General features: G+C 35.6%; 1 protein-coding gene across 8 annotated transcripts in view; it reads left to right on the top strand.

The window, feature by feature from the left end:
- GAS2 (growth arrest specific 2) overlaps nucleotides 1-23541 on the top strand; it is a 155029-nt gene that overhangs the window by 86148 nt on the left and 45340 nt on the right. For all 8 annotated transcript variants that reach the window (XM_024764575.1, XM_024764582.1, XM_024764581.1 and 5 more), the window contains 3 exons: nucleotides 1120-1183; nucleotides 9309-9450; nucleotides 16032-16139. In XM_024764575.1, coding sequence (XP_024620343.1) covers nucleotides 1120-1183; nucleotides 9309-9450; nucleotides 16032-16139 — 314 coding nt within the window. The remainder of the gene's footprint in view (nucleotides 1-1119; nucleotides 1184-9308; nucleotides 9451-16031; nucleotides 16140-23541) is intronic.

The following is a 23541-nucleotide window of genomic DNA, read 5'->3' on the forward strand; positions in this document are numbered from 1 at the left end:
ATTCACCACACACTCCCAGCAAATTCCATTCTGGCGTCAGTGGCAAATATTGCCATTGCCATAACCTGTGGAGAGAAGGAATTAGATATTTAAGTGGGGGGAATAGAATAAAGCTGGGAAATTAAATTACTATAAAATTCTATGTTTAAGAATTGAAGCAATATTGCTGTTTTTCTTAACGTTTATCAATAAGCTAGTATTTTCTTTTATCAGGATATTGTGTCTATGTAAAGACCATTCTCAATTCAATCTTTTCCCCCCAATATCTGTTGTTAGGTGCTGTATATAATAACATTTTTAAAATTCTCTAATCTTAGTTTAAAAAGAAAAAAGTATAAGCAGTACATACTCCTCTGGTAGGCTCAACAAATGCAAGTATGATTTGTCAACATTACTGAACGTGTCCAGAGCAATTGATAAAGCAGCTTTATTAAGTAATCATATTATATTAGAAAAGAAATATCAATGCAAAGAACCATCTTCTAATTTGCTCATTTTATGGGCAAAACTGGCTGATGGCATATATTTGTACATATTTACAAAATTCAGTCAGTTGAAAGTGTTTCTTTCTAAAGTATCATTTAATCAATTTCATTAGGAGAAGACATCAAGTTTCAGAGGGCTCACTTGACATTATTGTTTGGAGAATAACAAAGGACCGTGATGTGTAATTTTTAATCCTTATTCATTGCATTATTTCTGCTAAAATCACTGGTGAAGATAGAGTTAGGATTTTTAAAAGACCAGACTTTGCTTCATAGTCTTATGTTTGCTGTCTGTTTTTAAGTAATCCATCAACTATTTATATCATAATTATAGCTACATGTGTTTCCAATATTGACTTACAAATATTAACTAATTGAAGAAAATATTTTCAGGGTGGGATTCCTGAGACTCATGGCTTTTGGGGAGGAAGTTGGGCAAAGAGTTTTGAAAACTGCTTTAGGACTTTAGTAAAGCTAACTGTACTGTGGGATAGGATGGTTTCTATGAATATCAGAATGAAGACTAGCTCATTTACTGGGACCATGAGCGATGAGGGAGTCCATCCTGCTCTCCATTGAGCTGCTTTACTGTCCTTTCTATTGTAAAGGTGTCCACCTTTGTCTTGTCTTTCAGTCCTCCACAAGCAACCCAGAGAAGTGTGTCTCTGTTTGCTGGAGCTTGGCCGGATTGCAGCCAGGTAGGTCATACTACTGCCGCTACTTAAGACTTGACCATCTCAGCATCCAAGCAGCTGAGAAGCTTGCTGCCTTTTCATCGCTGATGTTTAACCTAGGTGTTGAGAAGCAACTCCTTCAAATATGATCAGTATGAACATCTTGAGAGCAATTGTTCAAACTAAAAAAGTGCACCACCAATATTCTTAACATCGTGGCCTTATCGTCAAAGTCACTATGTTTAAGCATTTTCTAAACATCCTTTAATTGAATACATTTTCCTTGCAGCTCTTTCTTGGGAGGCTGGGGAGGATCTTGTACATGAAATTGTATGTGACAATTATGCTTTCCTTAGTGGAAAGTCTATTCCCATTATTCTCTCTCTTTCTCAGCTCCTTCACCCCTCTCTTCCTGTTTACTTTTTAACAATCTTCAGCCTCTTCTTTTGTTCCTTTTTCCTCATTTTCCCCATTTAACATCTCATCCCTCAACTCTTTTGGTTTCTACTCCTGAGTGGATGGATAGTTTTAAAATTATTCTCCATAATTTGATTGGAAAAAGATAGAATATTATCCTTCATATGTAGAGATATCTTTGGAATCTTTTTTTTCTAGAAAAGAAAAACAAGAAGTAATTGTAGAAATCATAACTGTAGCTAAATAAGCAGGAGAAGGGACTTTATTAGCTCAGCTGACTTGATTTGGTTTCATGTCTTCTCCTTATTACATTGCAAATCCTCAAACAAGGCTTCTGACAGTTTTATAAAGCCCAAAGAATTACAAATGAAGATATAAATGTTTCAATAGATCTTGATGCAAAGTAAAACTTCAGAATTAATTAGAATTCATTTCTCATCCAGATCTGATTATACTTCTAGCATTGAGATCAGATGAACCAATAAGACAAAGTAAGAGTTTGCTCTGGATGTTAATTCTCAAAGGGGGAGCTATAAAGAAAAGAAAAGACAAGGTGAGCACATCAGCAAATTACAGCAATGGGTAGAAAACTTGCTGCCAATGAATAGCCCTTTTTTTTGAGCCAGTGGGAAATTCATTGTAATCAGAAGTAACCCCAAGTTCTTTAAAACATCATAGTCAACATAATCTTAACAAATTGTTCATCAGGTATGGATTTTACTTTATCATAATAATTGGATGAGAGAGATTGTTTTAATTTTTAAAAATTTGAATTAAATAAGAATGAGGCTCCACTCAATAAGGAGTGAAAAAAATCAATTTGAGACATTGAGGGATGTCCCTACTTTCTCCCACACCTTTCCCAGCTATATTGTGTGACAGCCTCTGGAGAGGGTCCCCTTGTCTTCTGACCACTCAGGTCTCTACTACTCAGGCATAGTTCATAGTATCTGACTGTTTCTTAGGACCCCATTCCCCTTCAATGCTGTCACTTTCTTGGGTTCTGAGAGGGAGCGAGACAAAGGTACCTATTGCTTTCAGGACTCCGCTAAGCCACTCCTCTACCGTGCTTAAGCCTTCTGGCCTGCAGGACAAACAGCTATGAGTCAAAGGACTCAGCCTTGAGTCCTTGGGCTCAGCAGATATCCCCTAAGAAAGGTGATATTAAAAATACAGGAGGGAGGAATACACACAAAGTAAAATCTCAGTAAATGAGCTGCTGCCCCTGAAATGCTAGAGTAAAAGAAAGATTGTCTAAAGTTCCTGGGTAATAGGAGATTAGGCAGAAAACTTTTTGTTTGCTTGGTTATTTTAATTATATCATTAGAATATTCTGAAATGCCAGATTCTATTTTCGTGCTTTGATAACCTAAATATGTGGATCAAACAGGCATCATGATTCTGAAAGTTGTGATAGAGGTAAAAAGGAGTGGCGCTGTCTACAGAATTAGCTGGGAGTTGTCATTTTCCTCTTGCTTGGTGTACATTACTTACCTATTTTCTGGATTTATTTTATTTTTTGTAATTATACTCTTTATTATCTGAACACTTAGGAATCTTGCTGAACTAAACATTTTAACTATGACACGTCATCAAAGAAGAAGGCATGCTATCCAATGACAAAATTCCCTTAGGAATCACCTTTCCTCCAGCTACTGAGTCTGTCATGAATTGCCCCTTGCCATCGTATATAAAACAAATTAATATCATGGTTAATGAAAGGGAATCATAATGGCCTGGTCAATTTGAAGGTGAAGCATTATATGAAGTGCTTTGTGTGTGTTTTTCCCCAAATATTTTAAAATTGAGATTCTGGGTTGCTCCATTTCTTTTTTTTTTTTTTGCGGTATGCGGGCCTCTCACTGTTGTGGCCTCTCCCGTTGCGGAGCACAGACTCCGGACGCGCAGGCTCAGCGGCCATGGCTCATGGGCCCAGCAGCTCTGCGGCATGTGGGATCTTCGTGGACCGGGGCACGAACCCATGTCCCCTGCGTCGGCAGGCGGACTCTCAACCACTGCACCACCACGGAAGCCCGATTTTTTTTTTTTTTAAGCCACTTTATTGAGACACGGTTGCCATACAAAAAACGCTGTACATATTTAATGCAAACCACTTGATGAGTTTGGATATAAGTATACATTTATGAAACCATCACCACAATCTATGCCATAAATATATCTATCACCTCCAAAAGTTTCCGCTGCCTTCTTTATTATTATTATCATCATCATCATTATTATTATTATTAATAAGAATGGGTGGCTACATTTCTGACCTCACTTTATGACCATGTGATAAAAGCAGAGATTATTCACATTACAAAAGAAAATTACTAATTTCACAAAGCAGTGATCTAAGGATTAAGACAATACATTACAATATTCAATTTGTAAATTTTGCCTTTTATCTTTTTCACCTACTTAAGTGATGTGAAGTATTGCACACTTACCATGAAAAAGAAAAAAATATGCTAACAGATTATTCAGGGCATCACTGTTGTGTGCAGCATGAGGTTAAACAGCTGAATGCCAAATGGATAGATTGAACATTTAAGTATAAATGTCTATTTAAGTTTCTCTCTGTACACATTTGAAGATTTTATCAAAATTTTAATGGAAGTTCAATCGTGCTTTAAAAACAGTAACCCCGGGCTTCCCTGGTGGCGCAGTGATTGAGAGTCTGCCTGCTAATGCAGGGGACATAAATAAACCCAAACATCACTACCTTAGCCCTGTGTTGAAGCATAATCGTTGAAGGAAAAAAGGGAAATTCATCATTCCATCTTATTTTACTCCTAATTTTTTCTTTAGACATATTAAACCTTTATCTAGATCATTGTATGTGTGCTTCCTCCTCCCTGTACTCCTCTATGGAGTTGAATTAAGACAGAGTTATTGAATTATTGAATTAAGACAGCATTAGACAAAACCAGAAGTGGTATTTGGAGAGCTCTCAAGAATCACATTAATTTGTACAGACAACAGATGAGGTTTGACCATAACAAAATCCTAATACAACCTTGCGAGTTTTGTGTTTTTTCCACTGATAGATGATGTTTCTTTACACTTGATTCTAAACATTTATTTCTCAAATTTACATAGATGTCATCTTAAAAGCATCAACATCACTTTAGAAATGATTCACTAAATATTTCTAATTCCCTGCTGTATTCTCTTGCCTGGGAACACTCCGTGAAGCTCCTTTGAGAGCTGTGGGGTGGGAGAATGAGACCACTTATTTTTGTTCTCATGGGTGAAACTTCCTTTTATTTTCAACTAAACAGAGCTGTCATCACTGGAGAGTGAAATCCCTCTGTTAATATTTCAGAAACCATGTCAGTTTCTGTGTGTAAAATATGCATGTTTGCCTTCTGCGAAATAAAACATTCAGCAAAAACAGGTCAATAAAAAGATCTTTTTAATGAGGGTGCTTTGATATTCATTGTTTAAAAAAGGTTACTATGAATTCAACCTTTTTTAAGACTGCAGAATTAAGATTAGCTTTATGATAAAACTAAAAAAAACCTTTTGATATTTTGGTTTGGGGCTGTGATGAATAGTCAACATCAGAGGGAAGCTTTTTATATTTTTACTTTTGAGTGTTTTCTTCATTTTCAACAAAATTTATGACCATTCAAAAGAAATATACTTTGTGAATATTTTTGTTAGTCTCCTATTTTAATCCATGCCTTAATGAAATGTTACTTAAAAGAAAATATTCTTATACAAGGCTTATTAATTAACTCATCCTATTTAAAGAGCTTGACTCTGACTGCTAAGAATAAAATTTGTTTTCATATGAGTGAAATTTCCATCCAAATTTAAATCTATCTTTAAATAACTTTAAAACAGAATAAAAATTGGGACAAAAACCATCTTGCAAGAATCTATAAACTATCTGTTGTATGCCTTAAGAAGGGGGAGTTTCTAAACTTTATCCCTCCAACTCTAGTAAAATAGGCTCCAGATGTCTTTTCTTTGAAAATTATAGTCTAGTAAATAGTTTGAGTAAATTTTCTAGTTCAGGGCTTAGTTTAGGGGCTCAATTATTTCATCTAGACCAATCTCAAAAGCTATATCCTGTGCCAGAAAAATGAAAAGTCCATTTCTAAGATCTCATCATAAAGTTATTAACCATAAGACCATTTCCCTAGCACTATGCATTTTTGAAATGAGACCAAAACTTTATAATATGATATTGCCCTTTCAGTATCCCCCCTACTTTCACATCACTGGGGTATACAGATGCAAAGATTTGGTTTTAGTGGATTCAACCTTCTTGCTATCTTTAGTTTACCCTTATTCAGTTTGAAAGCAACAGTTGCCCCTTCTCCCGCAAAGCTTTGAAATCTTGTAGTTGGACAAGAATAGAAAACACTATAAATTTTTGAAAACCTTATAAACAAAATCAAAATGTAGAGTGGTATAGAGTTAATCATGGAAACCAGAATGAAACAGCCTTTTGGAGAGCAGAAAAAAGACCTACTGGTGACTAAGCTGGCTTCAGGTGCAGGCCCCCAACCCAAGGGGAATTTCATGATTTACAGACTTTTGACACCTCCAGACAGACAGGAAGCCAATGAATCATATTGAAGTGTGTATTTCAGGACTGGCTGACTGTACCTTAAGCAGCTTGAAGTATTCAAAAGCCAATATAAGCAGAAATTTGGGGCTTAGTGTTGACTTTCTATGTTCAGTGGCATAGCTAATTTTCAGCATTCCCAGATAAAGAAAAATCTCCAGGGCAAAGTTTTCCATGTATGACTTTGTTACCAACGTCATTCAAATTTTGTTTTGTATTCAACATGGAGTGGAGCTTGTTGTTACTTTAATAACATATTTCTTATTATTTCACTTTGTTAAAAAAAAAAAAAGAAAAAGAAAAAATTGTGCAACCCAACCAGCCTGCTCCTGAAAGGTGGCATGAATCCACCTACAATTACAAATGAAATCATATTTTCCAATTGACCCAATTTATACTTTCAAATATGATGTTTTCATTTATGATTGACTTTTAATTGGCTGTGAATTCTAGCATGTTAAATTCCTCTAGCTTCACTGCCCAGTTTATGTTATTATCTTGAGAACATTAAATGTAGCAAAATGTTATACCTTGTTGGAACTAAGAATTCACATAAGTCTAGGGGGATTAAAAAGGGTTGCCTGTTGAAGTTCATCCAGCGAGTTAGCAGCAAAAATGAATTTATAACTTGTTCTGCTATGCTCCAGCACCAACATATTCCTGCCATCCTACAATTCTAGGAAAATTAATTTAAAGAAAGCCTATGGTGAGTTTTTTTGTAAAGGATACCAACAATAGTAATAATATAACAATAGTAATAACACTACATCTTAATTTTGAGGCTGTTACATAATTTCATTGGGTGGTATATTTTAAAAAGTTAAAACTTTGGCAAAAGGACCTCAGTGCTGCAGTTTCCTGGTTGTGCAAGCTCTGATACATCAGTTATCAACAGCCGTCTCAGAGATGGTGCCATGTGTCAGACACTGTACTGGGAGTGTAATGGATACTGTTTTAATTCCTTCTAACTGTATTAAAACACAGGAATTAGAACTTGCATTTCACAGTGAACTAAAACTGAGGCTCAGAAATAGTGTACGTCAAGATGCCCAAAAGTTCCAGACACATGGAAGACGTTCAGCAACAGTTGCTCTTTTAACTTTCTTCTTCCTCCCTCCTCCCCTCCCTCCTTCTCTCTCTCTCCTGCTACATCAGACCTCTAGGACAGGCCACTTTCATCTGTGTTTTCCTGAGAGAAAACAGACTCTTAGAGGTTAAGTGATTTGCTAAATTTAAAGAGTAGGTTAATGGCATAGTTAGCTCAAGTCTGCCTCAGGGAAGAATGATACCCAAATCTTCAAGTGAATATTACTGGTACTTGTCAACAGTAATGAGATGCTGGGTTGAGTTAAGTGTAATTAATGAGTGCTAGAAAGTTAAAAATGTATTTTAGTTTTGAATAGGGTTTAAAGTTTTCTAGAAGAACATTCTTGGGGGGTAAAACACTTATTTACATTTAATGTCGATATGTTTTATTAAAGTGATATGCATTTAAAGGTCCAAAACAATGAAATCTAATTCATCTTTGGAGCCTGAACTCATTGTTATATGAGAATATGGAAATTTTTTGCATTCAAAACATGTAGCTATTAAGTATCTATTGTGTGCCATGATCTACACTGGCTGCTAGGTATGCTGTGAATCAGACAGTCTCTACTGTTATAGAATCTGCGGTCTATTGCATGTTTCTACAAATGTCCTGTTAACTGGCTAATCTGTATAAAAGGTTTGAAATGTGATAAATAGTGCCTAAAGTCTTTTAGCTAATAATTTATGTAACTAAAAATTACTCTGTTCACTAGAGGCAGTTAGCAAAACAGCAATTATTATTTGAGTTGTGCCAGCTTACACTGTTTTGTACTGAATTCTGATATAAGTTTTCCAGCTCTCAAAGGCCACCTGACGTGTGTGATGATGTCAGTTAAAATAACAAGCCATTAGAACAGGATGACGATAACCTAAGCTTTTACATTTAATGATGTTTTAATATACTATTCACTCACTCTAAGGTATTCGACCTATCGCCAACATACTTATTCTCTCTATAAAGGTTATTTACTTTGTAGGTAGTCCACAGCCTATTTTGAAAAAATTTCCAAGTGACTTTTTCCTCTTCTTTCTAACACGTGATCACCTGATTAAAATGTCAGAGAAAAACCTGAAGTAAGAAAACCTAGATTTGCATCTTTATTCTGTTCCTAGCTCGTCCTATATTTCCTCTGGATCTGTTTTATTTATTCTGTAAAAATGAAAGGGTATAACTACATGAACCCAAAGATCCTTCCCAATTCTCAAATTCTGGAATTATCTTTGGCCTCCTTCACTTAGGTACAATTGATATGCATCTAGGAAACCAAACCAAATTTAAACTTAGCCTAAGAAAAATATGGGAGATTAGAATGCTGTTAACAACTACATCTCTGTCTTTGAACTGCTGTGGCATTTACAATTTACAACACATAATTTTTAACATATTGTTATTCTAAATTATTTTTTGTTTCTTTATTCATTTTCTTTCTCAGTAATACTGTACATGCTTTCATTATGTTGGTCTTAAAAGCATAACCAATGTACTGTATTACCCATTCTACCTTGTTCTGGGTCCATAAAGATATACACGTAAGAGTGAATTTCTTCTCTGTTAATTCATTTAAGGACATTTATTTGGGGAAATTGCTGTTTTCAACTTGACTCTGACTCCCTGATTTTATTTCCATTTTTAACAAGCTTATATTCAAAGTAGGAGTTCAATTGTAGCACTAATATCATTAAAGCTAGTAAATCTGAAAGCTGAAGACTAAATTAATATGGTAATTCATGTTATTGACTCATTAATATATTATATGGAGTATTTTAATTTATTTTTAGTATGTTATGCATCTATTCATTTATATGTTCATATATAGATATAAACATATATGCATATGTATATGTAACTATAAATATATATGTATGTATGGGGGTGTGTGTGTTTTTCCCTGCTTAAAAGGGTGCCAATTTAAGAACATACTATTTCAATGCCAGAGAAAAGTTAATGTTGTTTTGAAAAGTTAGCAGTTTGGTCCTATGGTATAATTGGATGCAACATAAGGCTAAGTGTATCATTATTACAACTTATGCATGTGTATTGATCTGGTGTCTTTTAAAAAGGTATGGTGTGGAGCCTCCTGGTTTGATAAAGTTGGAAAAAGAAATTGAACAAGAAGAAACACTCTCTGCCCCTTCTCCTTCACCTTCGCCTTCATCAAAGTCTTCTGGAAAAAAGAGTACGGGAAACTTACTGGATGATGCAGTAAGTAAAATTGGTCAAGTTTCTTATCAACACTTGGTCTTTTTTGAACTTCAAAACTCATTCTGTACAATCTTCGATCAGTCTAACCTTTAACTATTCCAATGTTATTGAAATTTATTTTAAAATCCTATGAGGGAGGCTTCCCAGGTGGCGCAGTGATTGAGAGTCCCTCTGCCGATGCAGGGGACACAGGTTCGTGCCCTGGTCCGGGAAGATCCCACATGCCGCGGAGCGGCTGGGCCCGTGAGCCATGGCCGCTGAGCCTGAGCGTCTGGAGCCTGTGCTCTGCAATGGGAGAGGCCACAACAGTGAGAGGCCCGCGTACTGCAAAAAAAAAAAAAAAATCCTATGAGGAAGTTTATAGTCCTGCAATTCATTTTGAGATTCAAAACTGAGCCACTTATTTAAAATAAAGCGTCACTTAATTCTGCTGAGTAGTATCTAAAATTTTAGGATAAGTCATCCTCCTGAAAATTGTCTTTGAAAACACTTAAGCCTTGATACTATTGGTTCCTGTTTCCTTATTCACTGATAAGAAGCCTGAGGCATGGGACTTGAGGATCTTTAAAGAAGGAAAAGCAAAATACCATGGAGAAGATAACTGCCCTTTACTGACTGCCTGCTATGGGCCGGGTTCTGCCAGTATTCTTCAAGTGCTCTTGTTATCTTTAGGGCAGGTTTCTTATTGAGGAACCTGAGACTTGAAGTTGAAATACCTGCTGAGAGGAAGAGAGGAGCTTAGATTCCAACCTAATTTTGTCTAACTCTCTGAGGTCACCAACCCTCAGAGTTCTTGAGACACCATCTTTGGCAGATTAGGAAATATTTTCATTATACCCTCGTAATTACAGAAAACAGATTCTGGGTGTAACAGTAAACAGGATGAAATAAAATTCTCTGGCTACTTCTGTTGTGTCTTAAGTAGTGTGTCATGTGTGTGCATTTACTTCCCAGCACATATGTTTTGAGCGTAAATGTCAAAAACCTATGGGTTTTATAAAAAATGAAAACCTCGGGGATGTCAGACTGAAGTATGTCTCACATACACAAGGAGAGTTCTTAGAGACTAGCACCAACCATAATGCCAGTTATAAGGAATAGGCAGGATTGAAAAGGACAGCTAGCCTGTAGCTGAGAGTTTCCCTCCCAAGGGTCTGAGCTGAAAAGAGCAGGGGAAATGGCTGATTGGTGCTGTAGGATGCAGAAAGAAAGATTCCCCCATCTTTTCTTTCTTCCATGTGACACTATAACCTATATTGCAGATTTAAATGAGCAGAAATATAACAATTTGTCTGACCGATTGAGAACTCCTAGTTCTGCTAAGGGTAGCACACATAAACTTAGCCCATCAAGGTATCTTATCCAATACCAGTTTAATTTAGTTTTCCTTTGTTCAATCCACTCAGAAATGAAAGGATAGGCAGGGCATTTTAATAATACACCTAAAAGGACTTTAAAATCACAGGAATGTTCTTAATGATCAGCCACATGTCTTGAATCCTGCTGTTTCATTTTTATTTTGTAAGGTAATTGAATAACATTGTACTAATAGTAGATAATGGCACATTATTTATATATTGATGAGAACAATTTTTTCTTCTCTCTCAATTATACTTTTTTGATTAGACTTACTTTAGAGTAAGATCTTCCTTTTAGTCTTTCTCTCATAAAAGTGTTTTTCTGGGGTTACTATGCTTGATCTTAGGCCTTTTCCTCTCAGCACTTACCTCCATTCACTTCCTTTAATGCATTAGAGTCAGAGGTCTGACCCTTAACCTCCTAATGAATGAATTACTGAATCAAATGAATTTCTTAGTCCTCAAATTATGAGACCACTTTCTGGTGTTTGACACTGTTGAGCACTCTGTTCTTGAAATTCTTCTCCATGAACTTTATTGCTACCAGAATGGTCAACCTAAACACAACTCAGAATCGATTAAAATTGTATAAGGACTCTATAATATCCAGGGTAAAGCCCAGACTCAGGTATGTGTCACATAAGCCCTCCATGTTCTGGCCCATTTTGTCTTTCCCAGACTTTTTTGCCCTATGGATTCATTCTTGCATTCTGATGTATCTGTTGTAAACCTATACTCTAATCCCAAACTCCCAAGGATTTTTTATACCCTGTGTTTTTCCTCACTTGGCTTCCTCACACTGCTCATCTTTGAAATCTACTTTTAGACACCTTTTCATCTTCTAAAATTCAGGTTGTGTGGCCTTCTATAGAAAGCTTTTCTTGGCATCTCTCATCCCAGGTAAAATTGACAAATTTGTCCTTGGTACCTCAAGTTCTTTTATATATTTAATGAAGTGTTTACCTTATTGGGCATAAATACCTATTCTTCTCTAGGTATGGTCCTTGCTCTCAAAGACAAGGACCAAATTTTATTCAGCTAGATCTAGTACCATGCTTATTGGATAAATTATTAATGTGGGTAATCAAAGTTTAGAAAAGACTCTCCCTTTTTCTATTTATCTGGAATGGCCATGTGCTCTGGAAATACGTGCACTTCTCAGCTCTGCTGTAGCTTTGCAGAGTGAGGAGATGTTGCCCCTTGAAACCATTTCCATGAGCCTGGGAAGAGTAGTTAGAATGGTTCCCTTTCTTCACCAGCTTGTCTCACATGTGGCCATCCCTCATCCTTGAGAAGGGGAGAAGAAGGACAGGAGGGAGAAGGTGGTGAAACAACTATGAAAGGGATTTTGGAAAAGTTTTACCTATACTCCAGTTCAGAAGAGGTAGATGAGATAGGGACTCTCTTCAAAATGGCAAGACTGTCGCTCTGTGGTTGTTCTTCCCTACTCCAAGTTCTGTTCTCTTAGCTGGAAACAATGAAGGGGGTTTCAGAGAAACTTTAAAGTTTGTCAGGGTTTGGGAACATAACCATCTGTATAGTCAAGGGGTTTTCATTGAATGTAGGAAATGTTCTAAGCATATATTTCTATACTGTTGCCAGCTAGAATACTATGTTCACAGTCTTCAAACTAGCATTTCTCATGCTAGTCTGAATGTTTAATCAAACATTCATACCACCAGATGACCCGTGGAAAAAGAATTCCATGCTTAGGTTAGTTTGAGAAAAACAGCTTACTATAGTCCCTACCTAGAGTTTGGCAATGCATTCTGGCATATCAAAGGCACTAGTGAGTTACATAATAAGATCTTGTTTAACCTGGAATTTTCCATGCTTATTTGGCCACAGAAGCCTCTTACAGTCTTCTTCATTCCACATTGGGGAAATTGCATTGAAATATTTGCATTCTGTTTAAGTGATAGTTTTTCATTGAGTGTTTTATTTCAGGGACAGTGGAACAGAGAGAAAAAACGTATGAACCTCACTAATGGCTTAAATCAGAGCTTCATATGTCAGATATAAAAAGGAAATAGTTCCTATGGCAACTGCTTCACTGCATATGAGGCATATATAGCCATTGGGGAGTTGAAGTTCATATACACCAACATGTTCTTTAGAATAGGGATATAAAATATTGCTTGCAAAGTTCCTGTGTTTAGTTAATACTATTGGCTATTTCTACTCTGGCAAAGTTATTATTTACATCAAAAAAAAAAAAGAGGAAAAAAAAGAAGGAGAATAAAGAAGGGGAGTAAAAAAAAAAAAAGGAGAAAAGAGTAAAGAAAAAAGAAAGAGACGCAGACCTGTGCTAAGATGTCATATTCCAGTGAACAGTTTCAATGACTGCCAGTTTTGAAACTTTCAATGTGTCCTCACATTTCTTTGTTTGCTACTTAGGAGAATTGTGGAAAATTGAAAAACAAAATAGGTGACCTTTTATGTGGATAATACATCCCAACTTCTTTAATCAAGCCAGACATCGTAAGAGAAACACAGTGGAGTCCATTCGAATTAATTTATTCCCCTGATGTCCTGATAGAGTGATTCGGCTGTGATAAAATGATGGGGTCAGGTTTAGTGCCCTCGTGTTGAGCCTGTTCCCACACAATGAGTTGAATACAGTTCTAAGAAGCCATTCTTACTTTCTTCCTCTTCTCCATCAACTTCCTCAGTCTGGGGATGAGAGATAGTATAATTCTGAGTAATCAGGCTCCTCTTGAAATCCCATTTCAACAAAAGCTGGCTGGGTTCCTGGCCAAAACCAGAACACCTGCCAGACTGACTTACCCCAAGGTAATGTAAGAAGCAAGATGTCATCAGTCACTGTTTACTTAACTCCCCACAGCCTGGCCTTGTCTCTTCCATTTCTGCTTCCAGCTCTCACACAGCCACACAAAAGCCCTTGATCTTAAAAAGCAAGTATATTTTCAAAGCTTAGGAAGGCATTAGAGAAGGACAGGCCACTTGAGAAAGTGTTTCTTGTATTTTATTTCATTTGGTACCAATAGTTTCTGTATTTTGTCTAAAAACACTTCAAGATGGAAATACGTTCCATCCATACTTGTGATTGTCATTTCTTAGCAGAGGAACCACTTGAACACCAATTTACTGTTTGCTCAGTTACTGCATCGTGGTAAAGCTGTGCCAGGCATGACTCTCCTAAAGTCTGGGCCATGTGCTTTTATGTTGCTGACTGTTGGATTTTTTTTCAGGGTGGCCAAAGTCCTTCTCCCTCCATCCCTCCCTCCCTCCTTTCCTTCTTTTCTCATGGAATTATTGTGGTGCTAAGGAAAACTGTACTGCTTCTAGCAATAGTATGCAATAAGCACAATTTATATATATGTATATATATATATATACACACATTTATATTTTTTTAGCATTTATTTTTTTTAACATCTTTATTGGAGTATAATTGCTTTACAATGGTATGGTAGTTTCTGCTGTATAACAAAGTGAATCAGCTATACATATACATATATCCCCATATCTCCTCACATTTATATTTTTAAAACATGTCTATAAATACATATTGAAGGAGATACACATAGAGGAACACTTACAACACTTAAGACAGCACACATTCATTGGTCCTGTGACCTCACCCCCACCCCAGAATGTGGGTCTGCATTATAGAAGGGAATCCCTAGGGGTAGGATTCTATTAATACTGGGGGAGTGGGTGGATATATCTATGGCCCAAGTATCATATGGTATGAGAAATTCAGAACTCAAAGACATGGGCCTAATCACTCACATAACGATGTTAGACAGTTCCCTCACTGTTTGAATGAAAGCCATCTCTAAGATTCTTTGAATCCAGGCTTAATCTGTCACACTAATTTCCTCCTGCGTCCTTTTTAGGTCCCTGTGCTTATTTATCCATTTATTATTTATTTATTTATCCAAACTTATCTCAATATAAGTTTTGCTTCAGGATTCCCCCACTCTTTCTAGCTTTCCCCTCTAGTGTCTTATGCTTCCATACTTTCTGGAACCTTGCTTATTCTAGGGAAACCGAGATGCTTAAGTCCTTTACTCCAACAGGCAAGTGAGTTCCTGTGTGACTCTTCCCACAGTTTTTCTTAGTGGAAGACTGATTGAAGTCAGACCTTGAATTATTTGATGAAATGATTGAATTGCTTTGATGACAAAACTCTAGGAATCGTATCTTTGTGGAAGCAAGAATTTGGGTGAGGGGTGTCCAAGCCAATCCCTTCAGAATTTAAATTTGTTCCGCCTAGCTTCTCAAATGTAGGCTGTACATTATTTAGATCTGTCTTCTATGGAAACTTTGACTAAAAACACAACCTATTATTCTTTTGGGTTTTTGGTTGGTTGGTTAGTTGAAGAGAGGACAGTTATGAGACACAGCATGGCAGGTTCCCAACCAAGGAAAACATAAATAAATAAACCTTATTCCTAAAATCAAGGACTATACATTGTCTTTAATAGTCACAACTGTCTATAAGCATTATGCACTTATCATTTAGTGTATGTGTTTGGTAAAGAGTACAGAGATAGATAAAATAGGGAAAATCTGATATTCGGACATGGATTCTATAAAATACATACAAATTGTAAGATGCTGCTACAGAAATAGGTTTTGGCAGGTGGGAATTACTGAGGAGTGAATTGCTGGATTAGTCTGGATGAATTAGAGACGACTCCTTAAAGAAAGTCTCAGGATTCAAAATAAGGTTAAATAGTCTCATTTTTAAATAATAATAATTTTAAAATTCTCATTTATTTTGAAAATGAGTAAAATTAATATTAAAGTTATGATGAGGAAACATATAGACTATGTCTATATGTTTCCTCATCATAATAGACTATGTTAATGTGCCTTGTATTCTAGTTCTCAATATATTTATCTTGACAATCCAATGTACATGATCTTTGCAATCCTCTAAACGTGAGAACCCAGCTCGTCATCCCTACACTGCCAGCTGATTTGCTTGTGATTATCCTCCAGCATCATTATCATTGTCGTCATCCAGCTTATGCCTTAGTGCAGCTATTGACCTTCACAGAGTGCCTTCAGGGCCTGACCTTTACATAGTTAAGATTTAATGTGATATGTCTATGCTCACATCGTGTCCATAGTCTGATATAGAGCAAATTTAAAAGCATTAATGGTTCAGGGGCCTTTGAACCCATGGAACAAATTAATCTAAAGGCAACCTGATTAAGGAGAATGAACTTGCCTGCTCTTCTATTTCAGGTGAAACGGATTTCTGAAGATCCTCCTTGCAAATGCCCGAGCAAGTTCTGTGTGGAGAGGCTCTCGCAAGGAAGATACCGAGTGGGAGAGAAGATCCTCTTCATTAGGGTAAAGTTTTACTTTTCACTTGACAGCTTGTCCTTTCAGAGCATATACAGGACTTAAGTTGCAGGTTACAGGGAAAATATGACCAGTAACTCAGCAGGAACTTCCCTTATGGTGCTTACGATTGGATTTGAAGACATGAGGTATGAAAATTTTTTATTATCATACATAATTATCACTGAGAGCTAAATAAATAGAACTTTATCTTTTTGTATGTATACACAAACGTATACCCCAAACAGGTCATAGAAATCAAATAGAATGAGGAAAAGAAGAGAAAACAAATTCCTTTTTTGTCTATGCATTTAGTTTCAAAGGAAGAAAATCCACCTCAATGGGTAATAAAAACAGTATTCTGCCCTGGTTTTCCATATCTCAAGTTTGGGAAATGATTAACCTATAGGTCCTGATAACTTTCAAATTATTTGAACATGACTTTTCAAAAAGTTTGGGTTGTAAACCAGAGTGAGGACAGTCAAAACTCGTTACAACGGCATGGTTAAATGATGACTGCCATTTTTTTTACTGGTTTTCTGGGTTAGAATAAAGAAACATGGGCCTGTGCCAATGAATGATTTGGTGGCCTCTGTCCATTTTACAATCATCCTAATGAAAAATCTGACTAGATGTCATGAACAATTCTTGACTGTAATTATTGGCTCAATAAAGTAGCATTTTAGGCTGTGATCTGTTTTGTTAATAATCAAGAGAAGTTAATCTCTCAAATTACATTTGCTGCTTTTCCTGAGACCAAGAATTCTTCTTTTCAAAAATAAGAAAGTGAAAAATAAAGCACTGATATACTCCTAGAAATCTGCAATTAATAAGTATGAGTCCTTCTATCTTATTTTTAGTCATTTCCTAAAGAATAGAGGTTATGATTCTGAGAAGCTTGTCTTGTCTTGTCATTTGAATAAGTTAAAATATTTTCCTTTTTATTTTATTTTGTAGAGCTGAATAATTTGGATGTGTACATCTAATACAATCAATGAACATTCTTAACATACTCAAATCAGTGATGACCCAGTAGCAATTTTTTCCAGTGTAAAGTTTTCTTTTTAATGACCACTTTTGACTGAAAGTTATTTGTACGACAATTTTTTAAGGCTCTACAAGATGTAATTTAAAGAAAAGTTTAATTATAATTAGCCTTCAAAAATAATGTCAATCATTTTGTATTTTAATCTAACATTAGGTCAGTGTTTATTGATCTAACAAAAATGTCCAGGTAATAATTGCTATTTTGCTTTGGAAAGGCAATGAAAGGGATATAATGATATGTTATTATTATTAGGGGCTTGAGAACCAGTTTAGGAGATTGGCCTCCCTAGAGTACACAATTGGCCCAGTCATCACTTATTGTTCTTTGTTACAAGGATAACATGTTTATTTTAGCCAACCAGCCTGCTTTTGCTTTAACACATTAGTAAATGGTGATTTAGTAGTACCTCCACAGATGTGTTTAAATTTTACTAAGTTGGCCTTTCTCAACTGAAGCTCAGGCTTCTTGAGACTATTAAGTCCTGAAGCTTAGAATCAAAACATAGGGTTTTATTTATTTAAACAATTATTCTTTTTTATAATGAAAGTGTTGACAAAACACATGATTAATGAATTAGATTTTTCCCTCTAATGTAACCTAATATCTTTAGGCAAAATATATATATATTACATACATTTATTTGTATCTGGTCTTCCATATTTAGTCAACTCTCAAAGAATTTGATGTCTATATTTGTGAATAACATAAGTGTATCATATTTAACATTTAAAATATTTTTTGATGTTCCATTTTTCTTTTCAGTAAATCGTTTCCTTTTGGTGAAACCTATGCATGTATTGTTTGTAAAGGAATTGAGACTCACTTTACTGAAGAAAATTGCATCAAGTGATAGCATTTGAATTTAATATCAGTTACCACAGTAGAACATAATGTGCAGTTTCATGCTTCTATAGTTCCAGGAGAGCCTGCAGTAAGAGAACTAACTGTAATGTGGTTATTCACTGATTGGCCCAGCAAGTTATAGCATCATGTTGCTATGATAGATGTTTTAAGATAGTGTTTTAGTGAATTTTAGTCATTCACTTTTTCTCATTTTGCTCCATCCACATATAATTTGTACTTTTTTTTTTTCTTTTTTTGGTGGAAACTTCCCCACTTGGTGGAGAGGCCATACCTTTATTTTACATTTGTGTAACCAAAGGGCCCATTCAGTCATTTCCCCCAACAAAGGGCTAAAGATCTCAGAGGAGCATGACCTTGCCTGTGGAATAACAACACTTTCTTTTATTGTTCTCCTTTGGTTCTTTTTTTAAACCCTCCTACCTTCTTGTAACCTCATCAGTTTTTTTTTTGTTTTTTTTTTTAACCTCATCAGTTTTGAGTGAAGCAACCATTCTAATTACCTCTTCTCCAAAGCCACAGCCTTAGTTCAGGCCCCATCAGCTTTTCTTTTTTATTTTATTTATTTTATTTTTTTATGTACTTAGTGCCACTGAACTGTAAAGTTACATATGGTTAAACTAGTGTGTTTTATATTATGTGACTTTTACCACAATAAAAAAATTTTTTTTTAATTTGTACTATTTTTTACAGATTTCATTTTAAAATTGACCCTTTTGTTTTGTTTTGTTTTATGTTTTGTTTTTTTTTTTTTTGCTGTACGCGGGCCTCTCACTGTTGTGGCCTCTCCCGTTGCAGAGCACAGGCTCCGGACGCGCAGGCTCAGCGGCCATGGCTCACGGGCCCAGCCGCTCCGCGGCACGTGGGACCCTCCCAGACCGGGGCACAAACCCGTGTCCCCTGCATCGGCAGGCGGACTCTCAACCACTGCGCCACCAGGGAAGCCCTGACCCATTTTTTTAAAATCTTAATTTTTTAAAAAGAAAGAATCTATTACTGCCTAAATTGCAAAAGGAACTACTTGTCAAAAAAGGAAAATATCCATTAATATATTTTCATTTCAATTCTTATCTTTTGGCTTGTCAGGGGTCCATTTCTACCCTGATGGAGTAAAGGGATTCTACCAAAACTTTTCTTGTATCTGGTTATCCCTAAAGACTTTTTACCTCTCATTCCCTGGAGTTCAGGAATTGAAATTTCACAGGCAGGCCATATGCACATTTCAACACATATTTTTCCCTATTTCTTTCCCTGCACTGAATGGATGAACTAGAAATGTCTCATTGATGTGTGCGCACTTTGGCCAGTACTTTTGGATTTGTGGCAGGGGCTATATTTAATTGATTGTCGTTCTGCACTAACACATTATTAAGGAGTTGGCAGTTATTAGTCAAAAAAAACTCAGAGGTATTGATTTTCAAATGATAGATGGTTGTTGCCGCTAATATCTTAACTTTAAGCTTCTTTGAACACCCGAATTAAGTAGAGAGTGCCTTTGGTCAAATTCTCAGACACACTAGGGGAATGATTGCCTCATGGTATCTGTGTTGCTGTTCTGGGTTTCTTAAGTTTGCATTTTTAACATTGGCGTATTTTAAACTTTGTCCTCTTTGCTAAGGCTTCCAAATATAGTCATATTTACGACATAGTACATAGTAAGTGGATACATTTATGCATATTATTTCATAACATGAAATATGTATGGTATCTTAGCATCTGTCTCTAGTTTTCTGTCCGTCCTGAGAGCAGCCATGTCTTCCTGTGGTCATAATGAACCTATCCATGCAAAAAAACCAATTTAGGTTCCTTTCAAGCTATTAAGAACGTTGACTTACTTTTAGTTAAAGAGAACACACTAGTTTGCATTTTACCAAGGTTTATATATATATATAAATGGGATTCTACAGTATACACTCTATTTTCTGGCTTTTTTTCACTCAGCATAATTATTTTAAGATTCATCACTGTTGTTGCCTGTGTTAATAATTTATGGTTATTGCTAAGTAGCATTCCATTATATGGATACACTAACATGTGTCCATTCCTTCACTTATATCAATAAGACATTTGGGTTGTTTCCAGTTAGAGATTATTACGAATAGAGCTGCTATGAGCATTTATGTATAAATCTTTGTATGGACATATGCTTTAATTTCTGTTGGATAAATACCTGGGAATGCAAAGCCTGATTTGTATGGCAGGTTTATTTTTAACATTATAATAAATTGCTTGCTGTTTAAAAAAAATAAAATAAAGAGAGCACAATCACCAAAAAACACTGACATAGAAAACACTATCCCTTAGAAAGTCATAAATACATGATTCTATTAATAAGTCTCTATCTAACACAATTACTCCTGATTTACTCTTCTTAACGTGAGCCAGAGTTAACAATTTTATGTCTAACCAAATTCCAAAGTTTGTTGACAACACCCAATGACTTGACTTATGTATGGTTTTATGGTTATCATATATATGAACACATTTTCTCATTATGCATTCAAATCAACACAATAACAACACAAAAGAATGAAAAAATTAAGAATGTGTGCAGATTACAGAGAAAGAGTGCAGAAGACATTTCTGCAGATGATATCTTTGCTAAGCATATGTTTTATCTGTGGGTTTCTAGAAACCAATGTATAAATAGATACTTTGCATACATGGCTATCTAATGTTACTTATGTAGATGCATCTATATTCTCATGTAGACATGTTTGTTTATATGCACAGGTCTCCATTTAAAGGTGAAGGAGTAATCTCAATATAAAGAATATATATAATATATATATTATATATAATATAAAGAATCCTTTAGTACAAGGGGAAACCTCCAAGGTTTCTGACAGTGGCTTTTAGGCAAATATGCTAATCATCCCCTGCTAAAGTGGGAATTCTCTTGTTTCTAGTTTATCAAACACAATTTCTCATAGCCAGATTTTTGCCCTGCACCTTGCAATGAACAACACTTCTTTTGAACTATCTGGTGGACAAAGCTAAATGCAGCTAATTTCTAACTGTGTGGTACAGATACAGATTTACTCTCTTCCAAGGTTTAAATATAACAGCTATTTTTCACTGACTTTTGAGTGATGATAAAACCTCCTTGCTGATGTCTGTAGTAACAGAGATTTAGATATTACTATTTAGCCATGCTGTGTATCTTTGAAATGTAAATAGATGAATCTCAGCCTAATGTTATGATTTTGAGGAGGAGAGAAGTAAGAATTTTCCTTTGTTCTTTTGTTCGTTCAGTTAGTTGGTATCTACCCGGGCTTCAAGTATTGAGAAGTCACTTGACAATATAAAGCTGAATAAGCTTGTAGGAAGGTTTTCAGAAATATGTGTTAGATGCCATGAAAATGTCTATACTATTTGATTTGTCAGCCCCAGTGCAACAATGATAATATTCCATGTAAATAATCTAACAGTAATTTTTAGAAGCGGTTCCCAGAAAAACCTGGGAACTTGTTAGAAATGCAGATTCCTGGGCCTCACCCCAGACCTATTACATCAGAAGCTCTGAGGGTGGGGTCCAGACACCTGTGCTTTAACAAGCCTTCTAGCTGATTCTGATGCATACTAAAGTTTGAAACCACTAATCTAAAAGAAAGAACTAACTATATGAAGGAAGAGATTTGTTGAATCAATATAACAGCACAATTGGAAATCACTTGCATTTTTGATCATGGAAGAATATAACCATTCAGGTACTAGGAATGATCATTTTGAAGACTTCTCTGTATCATTGTGAGAAAAAAACTGAAGATAAAGTGTTAAGTGGAAAAAACCCCAGGCTTTGAAATTGTGTTTACATATAAAAATACCCGTGTAGAAATGATATATAATTATGATTAAGACTTGAAGTGAACAGGAATAATTGAAAATGGTTTTTAATTTTCAGAGGTCATTAAATTATGAGTGATTATTTTTTTCTGTTTTGCATTTATTTCTGATGCTGAAAAATAAGAACTCTTTAAAAGAAGAGAAGTCAGCAACCTGATACAGTTGCAAATGTGAGAATAAATAAAAGGATTTCTAAAAGGTGTCAGATTAATCAGCTGACTGCTCATTTTTCTGGTCCTTTGCCTAAGCTTCCGATCTTCTGGACAAGGGTAAGGAAGTTCATTGGAGACATGGTGTTGTCTAGACCAGGGAGGGCTTTGCATTTTGTTGTGAACTTGTACCATATTTTTCCTGGGATGAACCTCTTACCTTTCCTTGTTGTTCTGTACTATTTTATTTCTCCATTTTGAAAATTCACTCAAGTTGTTTTCCGTTAGCACTAGGAAATGTGTAAACATCTTAATAATGTCTCTTCTCTTTGCAGACCCCATGAGTAAGCCATATGCTTAGTTTTCTCTCTGCTAGTCATTAAGGCTTTAATCATTTGATATCTCTTTCCTTTAAGGCTCAATTTTTAGTGACATGCAATTAATCTAATATTACACAATAAACTGATCTGTGATAATACATGAAATGGGTGTAAATGGCTCTAATGAGTAGAACATCCATGGGGGTAAGATATTTACACTTAACACAGTTGCTCTAGTGTTCTGATAGTAGAAGCATGAGAGCAAGCCTGTGGGCTCACATGTTGTGAAGTAGCTGACTTTTTTGGTGCTACTTGCTTTGGGCACTAATATGATGAATAATTTTTTACTTAATTACAATTTACCACTACCCTAATATTAGCATTGTTCAAAGCGTGTTCCAAGGAATTATAGTTCCAGAAGATGTTCAAAAATATAATTCATAAAGAAGAAGGGTCATAGTAATGGGTTTAAACAGGCTTCTTTAATAACTCTTATTATTGATAATTGACTCAGCCTCTGTCTGAGCAGGTGTGATATATCTCACTTTAACCTCTCATTGCAGTGTGGGAAGCACTGTTGCCATTCCCATTTTACAGCTGAGAAACATAGAGGTTAAGTAACTTCCCAGGTTATAAGGGAATAAGTGATGAAAGTGAGGTTCAAAAGCCTAACTCCTGAATTTACACTCTTTACCACTAAGCAATACTGATTTATTTATCTGGGATTTCTTGGAGGGTTGAATATACTAATGTGATCTATTAATCCCTAGAATGAGATGTATTATGTAGCATTTTCCAAATGTATCTGACTGTAGAAATGGTCCCTCTGCCACCTCTTTTTTTCTTTTCCCCCAGAGCATTATCCTGGGCTAGGGGGTCATGAAAACATACTTTGGGAAAGACATTATCAATCAAATTAATTAAAAAATAATTTGTAACATAGAATTATATGGAAATGAAAGTTTTCTACATTTTCCAGAACTAAAATCCATGTATATCAAAGTACTTCTAAGAAATACTGAATTTATACTCAGTTTCACCTATAAGTTCCATTTGGAAATTATGATTCAAGGAAATGACTGGAAAACTTTAAAGGAAAGGCAGCTAAAATTTTAAAAGTATCATTTGTGCCAGGCATTGTAGCAGGTGCTTTATATACATTGTCTCACTGAATCCTCTACCACTCA

This window comes from Neophocaena asiaeorientalis, unplaced genomic scaffold (assembly GCF_003031525.2).
Source record: "Neophocaena asiaeorientalis asiaeorientalis breed wild unplaced genomic scaffold, Neophocaena_asiaeorientalis_V1.1 scaffold230, whole genome shotgun sequence".
In the NCBI taxonomy this organism is placed as follows: Eukaryota; Metazoa; Chordata; class Mammalia; order Artiodactyla; family Phocoenidae; genus Neophocaena; species Neophocaena asiaeorientalis.